We start from the raw sequence: 22639 nt of genomic DNA on the forward strand, positions 1-22639 counted from the left end.
AAAGATATCAAGCTGATAGTCACCTGGCTTCTTGGTAGCAATCTGACACCCAAGGGTCCCAGGTGTTACAGACTCTGTGACTGAATTCCACATGGTAGCTGTTCGAAGGCACAGCACCATCGACCTCTAGAACGGGGCTGATCGACTTTGGGTTACTTTTAGGCTAGGACCTGTGGATTATGGCCTGCAGTGAAAACCAGTTATCAGGATTACTGATTCAGAGGTGGTCTCAAAAGAAAGGTTCAGGATATGCAGTATGAACACAAGGAGGATGTATTATCAAATTTTTTAAATAATGGGATTATGGGAAAGTATTAGTGGGAGGTTCTTGGAATGAGCTAGACCCGTGGTTCTTCATCCTGGCTTAGTATCAGAAAACCTGGGAGGCTTTCTAAAGGACAGTGCCTGGGTTCCAAGCATAGAGATCTTTATCGAGACTAGCATGGGCCTGGACATCTGTTATTTTTAATAGTTACCTGAGTAAATCTGACATAAGCCAAAGTTAACAAGAACTAATGAGCTAGATCAGGGGTTAGCAAGCTACAGCCCATGGGCCAAATCTGACCTGCTACCTGTTTTTCTATGGCCCAGAATTTAAAAAAAAAAAAAAAAAAAAAAGAATGGTTTCTATACTTTTAAGTGATTGAAAAAAAATCAAAGAAAAGTAATATTTTGTGATGCATAGAGATTACAGTTGTCCCTTGAACAGCCTGGGTTTGAACTGTGCGGATCCACTAATACACAGAATCTTTTTCAATAACTATAGTAGAGTACTGCAAATATATTTTCCTTGTGTTTTTCTTAATATTTTTCTCTTATTTTAATAATGTAGTATATAATACATACAGCATATAAAATCTGTGTTAATTGACTTTATGTTATCGGCCGGGCTTCTAGTCAATAGTAACTACTTGTAGTTAAATTCTGGGGGTTGTCAAAAGAGCAATGTGTATTTTCTACTGTGCAGGGGGACTGTGCCCCTGACCCCTGCCTTGTTCAGAGGTCAACTGTCTATGAGATTTAAATTTCACTGTTCATAATTCAGATTTTATTGGAATACAGCCATCTGTGCTCCTTCATGTACACAGTGTCTGTGGCTGCTTTCACGCTACATTGGAAGGTTGAGTAGTTGCGAGAGACATACAAACCCTCAACTGCTTATGGCATGGTCTGGCCATTCATAGGAAATGTTTACTGACCCCTGAGTTAGGCTATGTCAAGATCATCAACAGAGCTAGTTTAGCACTGAAAAAGAAGACATCAGTCTGGGTGACTTGTACGTTTGTGTGTGTGTTTTGCACTTTAATGTCCTGTGGGCTTGTTTCGTTGCTGTTGTTTTCTAGCAGCGGGACCCTTGTTGATGGATCCAAGCTAGTTTGTTCAGAAAGTCTTTTAGCAAACAGGGTTGAAACATATACTTTTTTTAAAAAATAATTTTTAAAAATTTTTTATAAACATATAATGTATTATTAGCCCTAGGGGTTCAGGTCTGTGACTTGCCAGGTTTACACACTTCACAGCACTCACCATAGCACATACCCTCCCCAGTGTCCATAACCCCACCACCCTCTGCCTACCCCCGTTCCCCTGGCAACCCTCAGTTTGTTTTGTGAGATTAAGAGTCTCTTATGGTTTGTCTCCCTCCCAATCCCATCTTGTTTCATTTATTCTTTTCCTACCCCCAAGCCCCCCACGTTGCATCTCCACTTCCTCATATCAGGGAGATCATAATGATAATTGTCTTTCTCCGATTGACTTATTTCACTAAGCATGATACCCTCTAGTTCCATCCACGTCATCACAAATGACAAGATTACATTTCTTTTGATGGTTGCATAGCATTCCATTGTGTATATATACCACATCTTCTTTATCCGTTCATCTGTTGATGGACATCTAGGTTCTTTCCATAGTTTGGCTATTGTGGACATTGTTGCTATAAACATTCGGATGCATGTGCCGCTTCGGATCACTGCGTTTTCATCTTTGGGATAAATACTCAGTAGTGCAATTGCTGGGTCATAGGGTAGCTCTATTTTCAACTTTTTGAGGAACGTCCATGCTGTTTTCCAGAGTGGCTGCACCAGCTTGCATTCCCACCAACAGTGTAGGAGGGTTCCCCTTTCTCCACATTCTTGCCAGCATCTGTCATTTCCTGACTGGTTAATTTTAGCCATTCTAACTGGGGTGAGGTGGTATCTCCTTGTGGTTTTGACTTGTCTTTCCCTGATGCCAAGTGATGTTGAGCACTTTGAAATATATACTTTTTTCCTTAAAACATTCCAGTACAAAGAACATAATGTCCACAGAATATGATAACCCAGACCTTTTCGATACTAAAGTTCCCCTAAATCCCTTTTAATATCCATTTCCTCTCCCATCTCTGCCCCTCAACCCTTTTTTGTCTTTCTCCCATCCTTCTGTTCCATATTTGCAGGTGATACCAGCTGGATGCCTCGAAGCTTTCCTTTCCCCAATTCAAGGTTGGGCAAAGAGAACTGTGTTTGCTGGAATAATTTTAATGTAAAAATGTAGTTGAGCAAATTGAGGAAAATACCACTGACTCTCCTATTGGCTTATTTCTTTTACCTTTGAGTTTTCACCCACTTGAACTTAGAAAAAAAGAAAAGCGTTATGGTTAGGAAGAGTAACAGAAAATGGAAAACAAACTAGAAACAGAAATCCCCACCATCAGGTTGCATTTTGTGCAAAGACGCAGCCACCATTTGCTTCCAAGCCAGCTCACTCAGTTCAGAATGGGAGAGACTGTATCCCTGTGCTTGGAGGCATCACGTAAGGCCTTTTTTTTCTCTCATAACTTTGGTGGTGGTATTTGTGAGGGAGGAAGCGATGTTGACATATATTAATTAGTTCGGCCAGCATATGACATCATGGATTTATTTTTAAATAATGAAGATGTATCCGTTGAACTGATAGGAAGAAAGTATTTGATTTCCAGATCGTTTATTATTCATCATTGGGTGATAGTTTTTGATGACCTTGAGAGTCTCCTTATAAAACTCCGTGGTGTCTTGAGTATTGCATGTGGGACCGTGTTCATGGTCACGTTCTCGTTTCTGTCCTGCCCTTCCCCTATCACCGTGAAGCAGCTACAGCCCCCGGCATGTTTCCCCTACGGCCATCTGGAAGGAAGCCAGAAATGTGATCACAGATGGCCGCGTGCCTGGATGATCTTAAAAAAGCATTGGCTGTGCTACTAATTCAGTTTCCGGAAGGGTGATGTTCGCTTTTATATTCACGAGTGTTTTGAAAAGACTGAGGATAGATATGTTGGGAGCAGTGTTCTTCTCCGTAGAGGCCATGGTTAAATTTAGTTGTCTAAGGCTTCCCAGCTCCCAGGTCCGAGCGCTGCTGGCTGACCGAGGATGCAGACGGGAAATATATGAAATGTTGGTGTGTTTTATGTCTCATACAGGGGCTCGGCTTACTTACCTCTGCTTGTTTGTGTTCAAGGGTTCTTTACATCGGCCTGGCCTGCAACACGGCTCGCTATATTTACATTTCCTACCTGGAGAATGCCTGGACTGTCCTCCCCATGGAAGTTCTTCAAGGTAAGCTAACAGCTGGAATTAGAATTCTTTTTCTCCCTGACTGAGCTAGGACTATGTAAACCTTCAGTGGCCGTGAGCATGTGACTCTGGAAGGAAGGGCAGACCTGCTGTTCTGTACGGTTCCGAAGGGCTCAGGAAGAGGTGACGTCAGGGTCGGTTGTTGCGCGACTCCGGGTGTGCTGTGTTTGTGTTTGTGTCCACGCCCTTCTGATTAAACAAAGGAGGAGGAACTCGAATGAACTCTAGGTACAGTGAAGCCTCTACATCCAAAGGTAGTTTAAAGTATAAAAGATTGATCTTTTAAAGACGTTGGTGTTTTGGTGTTTGTAGGTTAACTGTACATGCTGAAAAAAGGTTGTCATAATTATTTTGATTCTTCAGCTTCTTTTATCACATCTAGTGATTTACAACTAAAGCGTTATATTCAAGCGTTATTTTCCTATGAACCTTTTAAATCTTTGCTCAAATGTCCTGATCAGGGTTCTCTTTGCTTCACTGGACTGCTTTCCTTCAACAGATAACTGTGAAAAAAAAATTTTCTAGGAGGCTCTTACCATGGGCTTAGGAGCAGTAAAAACTGGGATTTCTATCCAAAGCTCATTGCCATATTAGCTCCTATAATCTATATACTGAGGACCCTTGTTAACTGCTTGGCTGAACCATTTGGTGGTTGGCGTGATGATTACAAGAAAAGTTTAGGCCAAGATTATCAGAGTCGAGGCCTTCTGGGACAGCCCAGGCTCCAAATCATTAATTCTCTTGAGTAGCCTGTGATTATATACAATTTCATTAGCTTTATAGGTTGCCATTCTCACTCTCCCCTAAACCTGAGGAAACAAATACAGCACCATCTACATAATTTCCCGTCATGGCATCTAAGCGGACTCATTATTGTACATCTGAACAAAAGGTACAGAATGCAAGCGCATTCATGAAATCCCATTGTGGCAATTAAAAAAAATTATCCTTATTGAAAGGAGGTATGATTTTTATTCACATGATCATAATAAAATTAAAATATATGCATATTCTAAAGATGCTTTTCTCAGGCCTGATCTAATGGTATAACTGGTGAAAGGAGATTTTGTTTAAAGCAGAAAATGGAAATTTGTCTTATAATAAATTATTGTTTATAATAATTAGAACTCTGGAAGAGTCTTGAGGTAGAACACGTCTCCGCACTGTGTCACCTAAACTGTGGACTGTAGGGAAGAATTGTGCAGCATCGAGGTCAAAGCAGCACGGTTCTCAGGATTTCCCAGCTCTGGTTTTACGAGGCAGGACCCCCCTTACTTAACCGCTTTACTTGTTGGTGTCCCACAGCGTGCAGACTCGAGATTAAAAAACAAACTCACTAACTGGTGCCCACAGAAAAGATATTGTAATAGTATGTGCATATATTTTTTTCTCCTTTCAATTTAAGTTCGATGGGAAAGGACATAAATGACTCAAGAAAAGAGAGCAAAAGAGAAGCTTTTTAAATGAAATGCTTAAAGGAACAACAAAGGAATTTTACAAGAGAAAAAAATGCTGTTATGAATCAAAACACTTTTTTCCTGTTAGTTTATCAAAGATCAATTAAATAGCTACAAGAATCAGGTAGCATGCTGGGACTGTCATAAATGTAATAAAATATAATAAATAATACATTAACTTGGGCCCCAAAGCCCCACCATCTGTTGTGGAAGCTGGAGATGTGAACACAGAATTACTGCAGTGTGTTAGAAGGAGCCAGAGAAATGTGTCCGCGAACAGAGAAGACGCTCCTTGGGACGAGCAGGGCATGGAATGATGAAGATATTATTCAAAGGTTCCCCCCGGGAAGTCACATGAGCTGGATTTTGAAGGGAGCAGAGGAACCCACTGTGGCGCCGGGAGATGGCCACGGAGCCAGGCGCCAGAGCTAAGAAGCGGAAAGCAGAGTGGCCACTTCGGGGAGACAAAGTGTATGCCGTGGCATCCACTTCCATATTTCTGGGTGCCTCAGGGGCATTAGCCCGGCATTTGGGGAGCTAGCCGGGGTTGAAATAGACGGGCATCCTGCCTCCTGTGGCAGCTGTGATTTGTACCTCTCTGCTTCGTTTTGTTTCCCCTGTGCCGGCAGAGATCTAGTTACTGATCTGAAGCAAGTAAAAAGGAGTATCTGGAGATACATAGAGTCTCCTTGTCTCCCAAAGGACTCTGTGGCCACTTCTGAGAGCTCTTTGTGTCCGAGACTGGAGGAGACGGTCTCATTCCCTGGCCGAAGTGAGCGCTTAGTATGTTCGGGCTCTACAGCGAAATCCAAACCCTTTGCCTTTGTTAGACCCATACCCCCCCCCCCCACCCCGGAAAGCAGTGGAATAAATCCTGCATTCCAGAGATACACCTATGACCGAAGAGGGTTGTTTTGCCAATCTAGATTCTTCTACCTTTACAGATATGGCCCACATGACTTTAAAGTCTTTGTGTTTAAGGCAGTTCTACTTAGAAGGGTAAAGGCAAGGGACCATGATGACAGAACACCGGTTTAATGACAGGACAGTCCCATTGTCATGATAGAGCTGCTCCTTAGTTGCTGGACGGAAGTATTAGCTGAGGATCACCCAAGACCTGGTCTCCGTGGGGCGGTGGCTGGGAAGGGGGACTTTGACTCTTTTCCTTGACGATCTTGACTCGGAACAGTCGGCACTTTCACTGTTCGATTCCCAACCGGTGCCGCAGCCGATGGTCTTCTCCACAAACAGGCGAGGTGAGGTCTGTCTCTTCATCCTGTCGCCCTCCCTTCCCCCAACACCGGGACGCCTAGTGTCACCTAGTGGGCTCCGGAAGGGGAGGGGCAAGGGATGCACTTTACCCCCCACCCCCACCTCCCTGCCCATCTCTTCCTCTCGGGGAGGAGGGACTCCGTGTTCTCCTTCCTTCCTTCCTGTTCTCCTTCCTTCCTTCGTGTTCTCCTTCCTTCCTTGGAGCGCCCGAGCGTCATCTCAGCATCAGTCTCCTCAGGTCACGTTGCTAATAATGAGCAAGTGAGATGGGGATGAAGTAAATTCCCTCCCCTCTAGGCCCCCAGTAAGGAGGCTCTGCAGGTATCCGCGTGCGGATGGAGGTGAGACCCCCGGAAGCTCCTGGGAACCCCGAGGACGCTTCTTTCCCACGGGGGGGTCTCTGTCACCTGTGGCGGCCGGCATCGCCCCGAGACCCCCCTTCATGCAGCCCGGCCAGCCCGGCGCCCGGGCAAATGCGCGGTTCTGCAGGCCACGGGCAGTGCCGCGGAGCGAAGCCAACGACCCGCCTCCTGCAGTTTGTTTAAAAAGACGCCGTGCGTTTAAGTCCTGAAAGCGTTGCTGGTAGAGTAGGGGTGTGGGTTTGTGTTTATTTCTCCGGAGCTCACGTGCCAAGACCCGCAGGCATTTTGTCTGTTGCGGTCCTAGGCGGAGCAGGTCAGCGCTCGGGGCTGTGATGGGGCGCGTCCTGTCACTGTGTAGAGGACAAGTCCGACCCGGGTTGCTTACGCTCCTTCCATGCAAGCCGCGGCTGTGAATCTTAACAGACTCCGAGAGGAATGTGATCAAAACTGTTCTTGCTGCTAAAATGCACGTAGGGAAGTAGGGCCAGCCCCTGGCGGCTGTGACTGCAGAGATCATTTTCTGGTGCTTGACTCGCTCGTTGGAGCCCGGAAGGGTGACGACGAGTCTGTGTCGGGTCCTTCCCTGCAGGACGCTCCATCAGAGGGAGCCGCGGGAAGATTTTCATGGAGGGTGGTTTTTTAGTGTCACTGTAGGAGAGCTTGAACGGGTGTTTACGAAAATGCCCTTTTTATTTAGCCTCTTCAGCAAGTGAGGACCGTGTTTTCCTTCCCCTGGGGTTCTGGAAGGCCGTAGAGACAAGCACGGAGGGATCACTGGGCAGTGCTTACCTGACAGTGGAGAGCGGACGTGATTCCAGTCTGTGAGCGTCCATACTGGGAGTTTCCGTGGGCCTTAACCCTTGAAACACAAGCAGCCCGCAGGGGGGACGGATGCTCTTGGTCCCACATTTCCGTCGATTCACCTGCATGTAAAAGTCCTTGGTGCTGTCCCAGTCCCGCTGTCATCAGAACAGTCCTGAATTACAATAGAGCAGCCTTATTCTTCCCCATGGCCTTGGTTTGTTTACAGTTACATAACCTCTTATATAACCGTTTCTTCAACTCGGCCTTAGTTTGTTGGTTTAAAATTCACTGTAAACGTCTGCTTCAGGAGTCCTGCTCTGGGGACTGCACGTCACACGTAGCTCTTCTCTCCTGAACTGTTGTGATTCACGGGCTGCAGCACTTAACGGCTGCCGGTTATTTTACAAATACTCGTTTTACTTCTCTAGTTTTAACTCTTAAATGCAACGAACACGAACATGCTTATGCTGTGTGAAATCTCCAAAGAAACATGCACAGAGGAAGATATACTGTTTGATTTCATAGTCTATCCTGCAAAATGCATTGTTATATTTTCTAATTTTTAGAGCTCTTGACTAATACAGAAAGTTCTATCTCAAAAATTTATAAATATGTAAAGAAAATTTGAAAACTAGATTTAAAAGCTAAACCAATATAATAAACTTTTCCCCTAGAATATCATCCTTTCTCCACTGCACATTTATAAAACATCAGTTTTTAAAACACTGCCCATTTAAAAAACATGCTTTTAATCATTTATGTTCCCACCTCAGTCTATAAATTATATGACAACTGACCAAAATATGCACTAATCTACAAACTGTTAAGTTCTTAGGCCTGAATGCTGTCTTGCATTCCAGCTCCCCTAGCCATAATCTAAGTGTTGGGGGCAAGATACTTAGTCTCTCTAAGCCTTACACTGTTATGCTCTAGAACAGGCTGGTCACAGTATTAATAACCTAATCCATGCAAAGTGTTCAGGTATTAGCTGGCGCAGTCGGCCTTCAGTTAAGTGTCAGATATTGTAACAATGAAAGTAAAATAAAAAAGTATAAATAAAAATCAGGACCAAGGGCAATATGATTTAAAATTCAGATTCTACTCTACGAGATTATGTTATGCATTACAACCTGGCTGTAAATGACTCGTCACGCACACTGTTCTCAGTTATCTTTGGGAGGTGAACGTTTCGCCGTCTTTGGCCTGACATTGGTTCTCGCAGGAGGCTTGATACCGGGAGGTACTGAGTCCGGAGCATACGTCGTCGGCCAGTCCTGATACTAAACACGGTTTGGGGGGCCGTCTCCTAAAACTTCTTCTAAGGTGTGCTGAGGGCATGGTGCCAGCATGTAAAATTCACAAGGGCCTGTAAAACATTGTATCAGTGACACACCTTAAAAAAAAAAAAAAAGCAACTCACTTTATTACCTTGTAAAGCGAAGTTTAGGAATTTACAGAAGCTTCGTTTCCTCTGTTCATTTTCCCTCTTACGTGGGATCTGGAACTCTTCTCCAGCCTTTTCTCTCCGAATGCTTTCTTCCTCACACCCCAACCGCGGACCCCCGCCTGCTTACTTTCAACACTGTCTTGCTCGGCTGCCCGTGTGTGTCAAGGCCCTGGGAATGTTTGTTCTCAAGGAGCTCAGTCTCTCTCTCAGGTAAATCCCGGCCCTTTTCACCCACCAGACTGTGAACTCCGAGGTGGTTTAAGAAGCTGTTGTGCATTTTCTTGTCCTCAAAGCAGAGCAGGGGTCTGGCACTCGGTCTGGCTGCGCGGTGAGTCCTGCTGAGTGACCTCACGCAGGTGATTCTTGAGGGGCTCTACCTTGGTGGATAAGGGAGCTTCGGATTTTCGCACTGATTGTCACACGCCCCGTAAAGCCGCGTTCCCGCAGGTGCTCCGTGCGGGTGGCTGTGGGGTCGGCGGTTCTGTGGCGTGTTCTCCGCTGTTTGCGGAAGGTCCGCTGCTGTTGGTGGCCCAGACTTTGGCAGAGACGCTTGCTGTTTGCCTCATGTTTCTTGTTCTTCACCGACACACAGTTAGACTCTGCTTCCCAGCCTCCCTTGCAGTTAGGTACGACCATTTGGCGAATACTTCTTAGCGGGAAGTGAGCAGAAGTGATGGGTGTCGCTCCTAACCGCAGACCGTAAAATCTTCCCTGTGCCGTCCTCTCCTCCCCACTCTGCCAGCCGCGTATAGGTCCCCAGGGCGACGGGTGTTGAAGGTCGCGGTGTCTCCGCAGCCTGGTCCCCGCATGACCGTATGGCGCACGGCCGCTACTGCTCTTGACCCCTGCCCTTGGACTTCATTTGAGCAGAAAAACAGAAAACAAACATCGAATGTACGAAACCACTAAGATTCCAAGGTCTGTCTGTTACAACAGCCGTCATTACCCCGATCAGTACAGACTGTTATTGTGAGCCCAGCGGAGCTTTTATTTTTTCTTAGAAAGAACAGTCTCTTTTCACTAGGTTGATTTTCAGAGCTTTTTTAGTCCTAGCATCGAGAGGCACCCGAAGGAACTGAAATGTACGCTTTGGTCCGCCAGTGTGTGAGGTTTGCCACGACGGATTCAATGTGCCGGCGCCGGGGGCCCTAAGGTTTCGTTTCCTGAGCATAAGTCAGGGGCAGAGCAAGAAAAACAAAACAAAACGTCCTAGTTCTCCCGGACCTTGTCATTCCTTACCCCTCCCAGCCCTGCTGATGTGATTTCCTCAAGCCAAGCAGCATTTTACATTACAAAGAGCAGCTGCCCATTTGGGAAGAAAGGATTTTTTCCTTGCCCAACCCTGCATCCATTTATTGCAGCAGAACATTCTTCTGGGCTCAGACTGAACAGTCTTGAAATTTGTGTTACAGGATCAGACACCAATGTTGAAGATTATAAGGTAAAGGGTTGTTTGGGGCATATAAAAAACTTGATAATAGGTATGATGTGAGCTCTTTAGAGGAGGAGAAGTAGGTAGTAAGAATACACTTTTTTTTTTCTTCTTTCTTTGTAGAGAAAGCAGGAGCAGGGAGAGGCAGAGGGAGGAGAGAAGGAATCACAAGCAGGCTCCACACTCATGGCAGAGCCCAGTGTGTGGCCTGATCTCATGACCCTGAGATCATGACCTGAGCCGAAATCAAGAACAAGATGCTTAACTGACTGAGCCACCCGGCGCCCTGAATATATGTTTTCTTAAATTGACAGATTGTTGGACATGCTTGATATTATCAAAAAACCTCGTAAAATTGATTCCTATAGTTACTTTACGATACTTTGAATAAGGTCAAACCCTGTTCTCCTACCCTGTTGTCTGTGTGACTTTGGACAAGGCACTTTAATCTCTCTGTGCCTAGCTTCCTTTTTTGGAAAAATTAGGAAAAAAATACTTACTACTGGGAGGAATAAATGAGATAATGCATATAAAACAGCCCAATTCCCAGCAAACTCCTATAACATCATTAATGAAAAAAATTTAATATTTGTCATTTCTCCTGGTTCTTGGTTCTTCATATGTAGTGTATTTCCTGACAGCCCAGGTCTGCTTGTAGGTGCTGTGAAGCTATCTCTGTGTTTCTGTGGGGCCTTGTAGGCGATCCTGAGGGGCCCCAGTAAAGGTAAGGAAAGACTGAGAGGCTGTTTCTGTGACTAATGTGGTTGGTCTTTGAGAGTCAGTCATTGTCAGGTAACGTATGAGGTTGAATCGCACTCAGACATACACATTAAGCACTTACTAATGTGAGTTGGTGTTTGAATTGCCGTTCACAAATACTAATAGTTTCCTGACAAGGAGCCGACGAGGGGTTAACACATACTGCAAGGAGAGTCAGTTCACGTACCTTTGTACCTTTGTCACTGTTACTGGTCGGGGCTTCTGTTTCCCTCAGACTGTCTGAGCCAGCAAGCTACTGACTTCATACTGAAAGGCGGGAACAGGGGCAGCTCTAGTGTGAAGACACTTTTACCACCGAGTAAGTCGTTTATTTCATCAGATAGAGCGCAATCATCTACGTTTTCACATTCCTTCATAAAGATAAAGTGGACAGAAGCATTTTCTTTTCTCAGCTTTTATCTTTTACCGTCCAAATCTTACAGGAAAGTTGTTTCGGGCAACAAAATTATTAAGACTTTCTTTCTTGCCTTACAAATGTGAAAAACGATGGAGAGTTTTTAGTTTCTGGATTGCTTTTTTATTATTTTAAAATTAGAAGACCAGAACTGTAATAAAAACACTGGCAAAAGTTTCAGGTAACTAACATGATTATTAGAAGTTTAAATATTTAAGAATAAGAACCACAACTGCCCAATTGTTTTATATACAAAAGTGGTATTACCAAGCCAATCCCATCTTGTAGACTTTTCAGTTTTGCTAGTTTCTTTTCTAGGAAATGGTATGGATTTTTTATTTATATATTTTGAAATAAGGTATCTCAGAGAAACCGGTTTTTAATTCTACATCTGCCCTGGAAAATATTGGAGCATACAGACAGAATGACGTTCATTCTTTTGCTCTTGGTACCAAAGAAAATGTTTCACTGTATGCTTCACTGCATTTTCCTTCAGCTAATGCTCTGAGTTGCTTTAGGGAATGTAGTTCCCAGTTATCTAATTAGTCCCAGAAAGCAGTAAGGAAACTCTAGAAATCTGACAACCGAGAATCTTTTACAACTGCCACATAATACTAGCCCCCAAATTCTAAGAATAGTTTAGAATCTTTAAAAAGAATCTTAAGTCATCCTTCTGGAAGATGGATCCTTCTTAATCTTAGAAGACTTGATGTTTTAGAAAACCCTTAGAATTTTGAAGAAAAAGAAAGAAAGAAACCCTATTTACTGCTAGAATTGTATTTGACCTGGAATTATAACAAAAACGTATTTGTCATTGTTTTGGTTACATAGATACGCAGGCCTATCTTTGTCTACTTGTAAATCCAGCAACGGAGCGCTCACACACAGACGTAAGGATAGATTTGGCTTCACTATTCAAGTTAATTTATAATCATCTGATGTGGTTTCAGGTCTTTGATGATTCGTCTTTAAGAAATGATTTCCACATCCATGTTGGACTTTACCCATAAATCCAATTTGAAACACATTCATCTTATTTCTTAGAATATTTGAGTTTTTTCCTTAGTGTTGTTAATGAAGAAATAGGTGTATCTGAAAAGAAATGGAATTATCAGCAGCATCTTTAATATAAAGGGAAATACTTTAAAATATTTCCATTGTTACTACTGTGTCAATATTTATAATTAAGACTCTAGAGGTACCTGGGTGGCTCAGTTGGCTGAGCTTCCACCTCTGGATTTCTGCTCGGGTCATGATCTCAGCGTCCTGGAATCACAGCACACATCAGGCGCCACACTCAAGGGGGAGTCTGCTTGGGATTCTCTCTCTCCCTCTCCTTTTCTCCCTGCTCACTCACGCTCTCTGAAATAAATAAATGTCTTAAAAACAACCTACCCAGGAATCGTTCAGTTCTGAGAAAACTGGCATTACCTAAGGTACTTCGGTTGTTTAAACAGTCAGATAAAGCAAATACTTTATTTGACTTCTGTGGAAATTAAATATGCATACTATTTCTAACCATCTAGTCCCTTTTTCTAGTTAAAAAATAACCTAGTTGAAATGATTACTGAAACATAAACCTCATAAAAATTATTTTTATGATTTAACTATAGGGCATATAACCTAAGGCATCCAGTGAAAAGTGTTTATTCCATTATTGGATCCACTTAAGATCATCTCTGGTAATTTAACTGTATGCTGGGCATCGTGAATTTTACTTTGTTGGGTGCTGGATATATTTGTATTTCTATAAATATGCTTGAGATTTGTACTGGGATACAGATAAATTACTTGGAAATAGATGATCCTTTTGGGTTTTGCTTGTGAAGATTACTTAAGTGGAACCAGAGCCGTGTTCAGACTAATTCTCATTCTTTCATAGTACCAACACAAGGCCCTTTTGAGTACTCTCCTAATCCCAGGAATCATGAGTTTTCCAGTTAGGTGGAAACAGGGACTCTTCCGGGCCCTGTATGGGTTCTGAGCACTGTTTTCTGTGATGCTTTTGGGTGCTTCTTTCCCTGGCTGCGGACAGTCTGTACCTCTGCCTTTGCAGCAGCCTCTGCTGAGTGCCTGAGGGAAAGCACATGCAGACAGCTGTGGTCTCCCTCTGTAAAGATCCCTCTCTGGTATCTGCCGTCTCTGGAACTCTTGCTGTCCTGGTCTCTCCAGACTGTGGGCTTCATCTCCTCAACCCAGTTGCTCCCGCTCTGTGCTTTACAGCTCTTAAACTCTAACCAGGCAGTAAGCTAGGGTTGCTCGTTTGTTTCCCATCAATCAGAGATCATTGTCCTTGTTTTGACGTCCAGTGTCTTGGGAACTGTTGTGTCCAATTTTTGACTGTTTCAGAAGGAGGGCAAATCCAGTCCATTATTCCAGTTTGGTCAGAAGCAAACTAATGTCATATTAAATCTTAAATGAATATTAATCTTTCAGTTTAGTTTTTCAAAACAGAGGTAATGAGATGCTATTATCTCCAAATGAGATTATTTTTCAGGGATCAAACTCATGACTTAATCTAGGCAGAACCAGATGATTTCTTAACCCCTTCTAGCTCTAAAACCTGCTGTGGCAGTATCTTTTCATTACATTTACAGCCGTGCTGTAATAAAGTTCAGACAATGTACAGTTATTACACCAAAATTATCTCTCATCTGTTATCTTTATCCTTCCCTCCCTCCCAACAAATGGTGACAATATAAGGAAACGGGTATTGAGGCACTGTAAATGGTCTCTATGCTCTTTTGGAAAACAAATTGGAACTATATATTAAAGGCATAAAAATCATTATATCCTTTGAATCAGTAACTTTATTTGTAGAATTACAGCCAAATCTCATGCATAAAAAGCTGTATCTCTAGAAATGTTAATCATGGTACTAATTATAATGGAAAAAATTGGAAATAATCTTAAGTCATAACAGGTGTCCAGTGAGGGGTTAAAACCCAAAATATATAAAGAACTAGAACTCAACAGCAAATCCCCAAACAACCCAGTTCAAAAATGGGCAAAGGACTCAAACAGATATTTCTCCCAATTAGATACACAAATAGCCAGTAAACATGGAAAAAGATTTTCAGCATCACTAGCCACTAGGGAATGGAAATCAGAACCACAGTGGGATGAGCACTTCACGCCCGTTTGGAATGCTGTCACAAAAAAGAACATGAAAAATGACAAGTGCGGGGAGTGGAGAAACGAACTAACTCTTGTTTCTCAGGGAACGTAAAACAGTGCAGGGCTTGTGGACAGCAGGTGGTTCCTCACAGTGCTGAGCACAGCATGACCCTGTGACCTGGTAATTCCACTGCCGGGTGTACGCCCCGAACCACTGACCGCGCGAGCTTGAGCAAGTTCGAGCACCCACGTTCGCAGCAGCAGCACTCACAAGAGCCAAGAGGAGGGAACAGCTAAAATGTCCAGCAACAGATGAATGGATAAAATGTGTTATCTCCGTGCAAGAGAATATTAAAAAGGAGGGAAATTCTGAAACCTGTTACAACTTGGATAAACTCTGCTAAGTGAATCAGCCAGACACAGAGGACAGGTACCAATTCCACTGGGAAAGGATGCACTCATGGGAGGTGCCCAGAGTAGTCAGACTCAGAAACAGAAAGTGGGACTGTGGCTTCCAGGGCCGAAGCGGAGCTATTGTTTAATGGGTACAGAGTTTCAGTGTGGGATGATAAAAAAAAAAAAAAAATTCTGGAGATGGATGGTTGCATACGACTTTGAATGTACCAAATGCTACTGAACTATGCACTTAAAAATGGTTAAGCTGGTAAATTTTACATTATGCATATTTTACTAGAAATCAAGTCAACATCTTTAATGTGTGTGTGTGTATGTAATGAAGCATTCTGCACTCCAGGAAAGAGTGGCCTACGGAACGCTCATCAGACCTGCCCTCTCTTGTCCCTCTGCAGGAGTGACGCACGCGGCCATCTGGGCGGCCTGCATCTCTTACCTCAGCGCGGCCGTCCCCCCCGAGCTGAGGACCTCTGCGCAGGGCATCCTGCAGGGCCTTCACCTGGGCTTGGGGAGAGGCTGTGGCGCCATGATCGGAGGCGTCTTAGTCAATTACTTTGGTAAGAATGGCTTTTCCCCGTTCCTCTTTCTTTGTTGAAAACGGACGGTTCTTCAGCAGCACCTCAGCAGACGCTCAGGTTATTATTAAGCTTCCCAGAGGCCCAGCTCCCGGATTCATACGATCTTACTGTCACGGTGGTCGTCACCGTGAAACCTGGTGCTCAAGTCCTTAAGACGGGCAGCGCCAGCCCGTACCCGTGCCCGCGTCGACGACAGACTAATGGGGCGCTACACGGACACCTCAAAGGAGCCAAACGATGAGTAAGCGCCTGAGCTTTGGGGTTGGAGCAAAGTACCCTAAACTTGCTGATCGTGATACTGGAGGAGAGAAAATTCATCCTTGTTATGCAGAAACACCTAGCTACTTGCTGCCTTTGGTAGGTCACTGCCTCTCTGACAGCAGTCTGTCCTGGCCGCTGCCCCTGCCGGACACACCGGGGTGGGCTAGAGAAGAGAGGACCCTGCGTGATGCTCTGCGCTGCTCAGCCACCGGGGAAGGCGGCCCAGGTGCCGGAATTTGTTTGCTGTTCCAACCACTGATTAATAGGGCTGCTTAGCAGGTGAATGGTCTTTATGAAGAGAGCACCGCTGAGTTTTATGGTAAGAGGCACTCAGAGACAATCCTTTATAAGTGTAGTTTTAAAATCTGATGAATGACCCATCCAATAGCAGCATCTGGGGCTCCTGGCGCCTACGAGGCCTATCGTTCCACTGTACGAGGGCAACGGTTAGTCATCTTCTCTGGTTCGTCCCAAGCTCTGCTGCCTCCGGCCTGGGCTTTGGCACCTGGACAGTTTGGGATGAGGGCTTCTGCAGTTCCTGGAATGATCTGAGAGTGCGCTGCCTGTTTCCACAGGGGCTGCCGCGACCTTTCGAGGAATCGGCATGGCCTGCCTGGTGATCCTCCTGCTTTTTGCCCTGATCCAGTGGCTGGCAGTGCCAGATGAGGAAGAAGGTAAACCTGTCCATTCTCCCTTACTGGGTCCTAAGGCTGAAGCCCTGGAGAATTCTATACGTAGCCCTCAGAAACCCAGAGCTGCTAACAGACCCGCCTGGGTAGATTTTCTCAGGGATGTGGATCAGTGAACTTATGTGTACCACTGCGAGGGAAAAGCTGTCTCCTGTGTTGAAACGGATGCTGGTCATTTTAAGTAGCTCGGGGTTTTCTTGTTTTTGTTTTGTTTTGTAGTACAAGGCAGAAAGAGAAGAACTGGTTTTCAGTTCCTCTGGCATTCTAAAGGAATGTCAACTTTAAATCACATACATTCAACCGATACAGTAATTTTACTCCTAGGGATGGGAGTGGTATTAATTGCTAAGCTTTTACGTTCATTTGAAAAACAGCATCTTAAAACTTAAATTTGAAGTTTTCCCTTAACCAGGCATGACCCTCATTAAAATTGTCACATAGAAAGGAAGTTATATCAAATATAATGTACAAGTTGGATCAATTTTTTTTTAATGAAAAAAACCAACCAGTAGAATGGAAATATTCTTGCTTGGATCTTGGATCCCAGAACAAGGCTCATCTTTGGTGTCCTTTTTCTTTTCTTTTTCAAGATTTTATTTATTGATTTGAGAGAGAGAGTGCGAGTATGCACATGAGCAGGGGGGAGGGGTAGGAGAAGAGGGAGAAGCAGACGCCCCGCTGAAGAGGGAGACTGATGCGGGAACCCTGGGATCATGACCTGAACCAAAAGCAGACACTTAACAGAATGAGACACCCCCGTGCCCCTGGAGTCCTGTTGTTTAAGGAGAATTTGCCTCAAGCACCTCAAGTGCTTCTGCTTAGGGGAAAACTAGCTTGTTACACAAAACCCCAGAGGCAGACTTTAATGCTAACAGGTTATACAGAAAGAAAGACAAATGCTGATTTTTCTTCTTTTTTTTTAAATCCTAAAGGGATTATACAGTGTTAGTCCAGGCCTTTAGTATAAAAGGTCAATAAAAATAGCTATTACTGTTTTGATGCTTATCTTAAAAAATGCAGTCCTATAAGTGGGCTTAAGACCGCATTCACGATAACCCATGCCCACAGATTAAATTATACCTGAGTAATGAGTAATACATTCCATAAACAAATACAGTATCTATTAATACCTATAAAGAGATCTGGAAGATAAACATCACATCTGTTGTTCAGTACTTGCACCGAGAGGCCCTTGATACACAATTTAGTTACTAATGTCGCCAAGTACTCTAGAATGGGCTTCTGGGATTGTCTGCTTATTTATTTTTATGTTTGTTTAAATATGTAGAAAACTCAGAAAAATGATTTAAACATGATTTTCTCTCCAGACAAGACAATGCTGGCAGAAAGGATTCCCGTTCCCTCTAGTCCTGTTCCCATAGCAACCATCGACTTGGTACAGCAACAGACGGAGGACGTCCTGCCGCGCGTGGAGTCCAGACTTCCGCCCAAGAAGACCAAACACCAGGAAGAACAGGAGGATGTGAACAAGCCGGCCTGGGGGGTCAGCTCCTCTCCCTGGGTGACCTTTGTCTACGCGCTCTACCAAATTAAGGAGATGGTGCAGCTGACCAGAGAGAGCCGTGCCCCTGAGATACAGCCTTTGCAGGTAAAGGTGCTCCCCCGAGGGGGCTCAGCTGTGGTGCTCACGCAGCGAGGTTTACGGAGTCTGGTGGGTGAGACAGGCAGGCAGACAGGTAGTTGTGGTTGTCTGTGACAAGGGCGTCACAGATGTGGACACACGGTCCTGCAGAGGGAAAATTCTGCCTTACGGAGCTCAGGAAGGCTTCCCAGAGAAGATATTTCTTAAAAGAAAGAAAATAAATATAAGAAATTGTACATTTCTTTAAAATTTCAGTGTTGACAGTTCCAGTGAGGATATATGGGTCTTGTCATGGGAGACCGTTACTTGTGACTCTCTGCAATTCTGAAATTATAGTGAGGACATTATACATGCTAGGACTTCAGTAACCATCTGATGAATTCATACCCTGAGCCCCCATAGGAGTCCAACAGAATCCTCAGCTTAGGGGAAGTGTTGTTTGGCTGGTGGCCTCACGTGAAAAATAGTTTTTTTTTTCATCGTCCCTAGAGATGTGGTCCCTCCTGAGTAAAGTCAGATCATGTTGCATAAACGGTGTGGGTGACTGTTAACTAAATCTATATTCCACCTTCGGAAACGATCAAGTGTGACTTCTATGAATAGTTCGGCTGAAGTAATGAGTCTCCTTCCCTGTTTACATTAATCACATCCTTTTACTTGATGAGTCATGTCAGCTCTGTATCTAGAGTAGCTTCAGAGGACACAGAGGAAAGACAAAAATAAAGAGTAATTGGCTAATCTCCCTTTTAGAAAATTTGAACTATCTTAAATGTATCATGACTTTGTAAACCTAACATGTAATATTTCCATAACGTAAACCAGATCTGATTGCTCACCCGTATCATAATGCACCCTGGTCCGTGCACAACCTTGCTCATTGTCAAGATTATAAACTCACATGAACGTCCTGCTCAGTCAGAGAGGAGTGTCTTGGGGTGGGAGGAGCGTAGAGAGGACGCGAAGCAGAAGAAAGGACGAGATCTGCTGCGCTAAGGGCGGTGTCTTCATCACTCGGGGCACTCATCCTCCTTTTCACAGACGCCTGCTGGGCCTCCGCACCAACATCGCATTTGTTTCTCTGTTATGTTAGGATTACGAGGAACTGGCTGGGATGGCTTAGTTATTCTTACAAGTAAGAAGTCATATTAAGATTTCTTTACATTTTAGAATCCATCACAGAATAAATCACAGAAATAAAACATTTTCTTTGCCAGTCAGCCATCTGAAGTGATGTATAGTGATTCAAAGGACAGTGTGTTTTTAAAAACACACATTCACGGACTGTGGCGATGGGGCAACTTACAGACTTGCCGGGGGAGACACGCTGGAGCAGGTGCCGACTCACATCACTTACAGCTGCCAGCCCGAGTGCTGGCTTCCGATCCCCTTCTTTACACGGATTTCTGTCTTGTTTAACTTGTGGTGTACACTTTAAATCCCAAATATTCGTCGGGATTCTGAATTCCGGGACACCTTCTGCCGGCCTTGTCTCCGAGGCGGAGAATGCCTCACGTATGTCCGACAGGTGCTCCCAGCTCTTGAATTCTGTGGTCTCACCAAGTGGCCCGAGTTTCCGTTCCATGCTGCTTGCTCAGTGACTTGTCACCACGGTGGAGGCTCAGTAAATATGCGCTGATGTAAACTGTCTTCCTCGTAATACCAGGCATTTTGGTAGTGATGTTCCTTTATGCACAAGATACGTCTGCTTAAAGTGTTTGTGTTTTTCATGCGGCTTTGGCAGTTGCACATAGGAAAGGAGATGAAAGGTAAGACGTTCTATCTTTTTTCCTCTCTTATTGGTTCCCTGAAGTTACTTCGGGACGATCTCCGCATGTTTCTTCTATCTGACTTGAAGGCATATAAAAAATGTTGGATTTATTTGCAAGCAGCCCTGACTACAGAACATCATTTTTTTTTTTCCTTCCAGGGGACCAGTGAGAATCGGGGAAATTCTCTAGCTGGTGGAGTCCGGCCTGTCCCATGTGAGACTCGCTCTGACCCATCTCGACACCAGCCGTCCCCTCAAGCAGCAGCATCTCAGACGCGGAGCGGCTCCACTCACCCCGGCGTGCACCAGCGTGTGGAGGGGCGGGAGGGCCAGCAGGCTCGGCCTGCCGCTGGGGGACACTGAGGGCTCCACTCATCTCACACCCTGCATGGAACCAGGCTCCTCTGCCGGGACAGAGGGAGAGGCTCCCCAAACCTAAGACATGCCTCACCATGAGAAGCATAGCAGTGTATACGCTTCTAAATACCTAAACTCATCAACATGGAAACACACACACACACACACACAGGCGCTACAGTACATATTGGCAGGAACAGGTAAATCCCACAGTCCCGCGGGACTCACAGAAGGGGAGTGGGAGTTCGCTGAAGACGTCCAGCTCTTCGGCTGGTCAGGTTCAGGACTATAGGACTTCTTTGCCAGTGCAGGAAGGGTTGAAAGCAGCAGTTACACTAAGTGGAGGGAAAGGAAGTGTTTCAAGGTGAATGCTGATACAGTTTCCCTCTTCTATTTATTCTAATTATTTGGTTCTTAATGCAGACTGGGAAGAAAGAAAATATAATTTTGATTCTCTTAAAGAGAACTATTTCAAAAATGACCTATTTAAAAAAGTAGCCAGATAAAAGTTACTAGCTTATATGCTTTTGTTTAAAAAAAAAAAAAAAAAAGGAAAAAGTTTCATTAGAAACTTGGCATATCTCTAGCAAATATATTTTTGTATGTATATGGTATATAATGAAAACAGTCAATTCTTTGAGCAGCAAAAGCCGTATTGACTACTGTAAACTAAGCTGAGCTTTAACATGCCTTTTGTTTTAAATGGGCTTTAAGACCAGAGGAGGGAATATTTCAAATCAACCAACCAATTCAGTATCCTATGGCTTGACAAGGGTTTACTAAATATTATCGATACTGTAAATAGCCTCTATCACTATTTAATAATTTTATAGTGATTTGGGTCTAAGTAGGTGATGGAATTAAAAAAAAAATCACTGAATTCCTAAGGGTTTCTTTAATTAAGCAGTACTATTTACAAACAACAGTATAAGATTTAAGTGCCTGGGAGAGGGATACAATTTTTAAAAATTACACAATGGGTAAGTTTTGTTTTGTTTTTGGTGAGGGGAAAAGGGGGTGAATAGGAAGCCAGGAATGGGAAGGATGAGAATCAGTAACTGTACTGTCCCATGACTGACAGAACAGATCTCAGTACGTTCTTTTCCATGAAGACTCTGTCAGACCCTGGACAGATCAGGCAGAGGCGCGCGCCTGCGAACCTCACAGCTACGGCAGAACGGGCTGGGGGGCTCACGGGAAAAGCTGAGGATGGGAGGAAGCCTCAGGGGAGGGCTGCTGCTTTGGCCGAATAAAGGGCAGTAATGGTATGTGTGATAACTGCGTGAGCAGAGGAGGAAAGGACAGAACAGAGTTAAAAATGAGCAACTCACCTCACCTCCTGACCCTGATTAGACAGGATGAGTGGTGAACTGAGGGCTTCTCCGTGACACCATACTTCTGCCCAATACTGCAACTGGGAGAAGAAATTCTATACTTGGATGTCTAGCTTTGCCACAAAACACAGCTTAAAAATAAAATAACAGAAAGAAAGAATTAAGCAAATAGTTATTTTTGCACTTGAACTGAAACGTACTGTACTGTAAATTACCATGACTCATTTTAAGTGACCTTTAAAATCAGATGTATTTATTATGCTTATGTAACTATAGAAATAAAGAAATGGATGACAGGCTGAACCTCACCTACGAATGTACAGCATGTGGATTTGTGAAACTGACTTTAGGAAGTCAAAAACTTATACTGTGTCTTGTGTTTACAGTTCTGATTTATTCCTTTGAAAAGCCTGCTGTTTTGGAAATGCACAGTTGACATGTTGAAATAAAAATAAATATCATTTTTAAAAATTTCTTAAATGATAAAGATGTGACCAAATAAAAGCCCTTTACTCTGTAATGATGGAGACCAAATGCAATAGGCCTTTGTTGTGGAGCATCTACTATGCGAGCTGATTCAGTGATTTCTAGCCTTTTAGGGCAGACACCTTCATGGGTTTGTGGACTTCCTGACTTTTTCTTACTGTTGCCAAAGCACCATTTGCATTTTATTATTTTTTTAACTTGCTATTTTTCTATTTACTTTTTAAGTGGGCCCCACGCCCAATGTGGGGCTCGAACTCACGAGCCTGAGATCAAGAGCCAGATGCTCTGACTGAGCCGGTCAGGCACGCTTTAAAAAATATTAAAATGGATTCAAATTAAAATTTGAGAATTTCACAGCCTCCCTTGAGACTCCTGGAAACCCCCCGAGTTGTCACAAAGCCTGGGCTGATGTCGTCGTACACTTTCCGCCTGCAGAAAACGTGAATGAACGGAGTGCCGAGTTTGTAGGGACCCAGAGGGCTGAGCTGCTACTA

General features: G+C 44.0%; 1 protein-coding gene across 4 annotated transcripts in view; it reads left to right on the plus strand.

Annotated features, from left to right (window-relative positions):
- The window catches only part of MFSD6 (major facilitator superfamily domain containing 6), a 73352-nt gene extending 51220 nt beyond the window's left edge, over positions 1–22132 (plus strand). For 3 of the 4 annotated variants that reach the window (XM_046018334.1, XM_046018333.1, XM_046018331.1), the window contains exons 3-7: positions 3475–3572; positions 15465–15626; positions 16484–16582; positions 17926–18206; positions 20128–22132. In XM_046018334.1, the coding sequence (XP_045874290.1) occupies positions 3475–3572; positions 15465–15626; positions 16484–16582; positions 17926–18206; positions 20128–20331 (844 nt within the window). In that variant the 3' untranslated portion in view covers positions 20332–22132. Of the gene's footprint in view, positions 1–3474; positions 3573–15464; positions 15627–16483; positions 16583–17925; positions 18207–19941; positions 19967–20127 lie in introns of all 4 variants that reach the window. The other variant, XM_046018335.1, reaches the window with a different exon arrangement.
- Positions 22133–22639: the final 507 nt, after the last annotated feature.

The sequence above is a fragment of the Meles meles genome, chromosome 9 (assembly GCF_922984935.1).
Source record: "Meles meles chromosome 9, mMelMel3.1 paternal haplotype, whole genome shotgun sequence".
NCBI classification, from domain to species: domain Eukaryota; kingdom Metazoa; phylum Chordata; class Mammalia; order Carnivora; family Mustelidae; genus Meles; species Meles meles.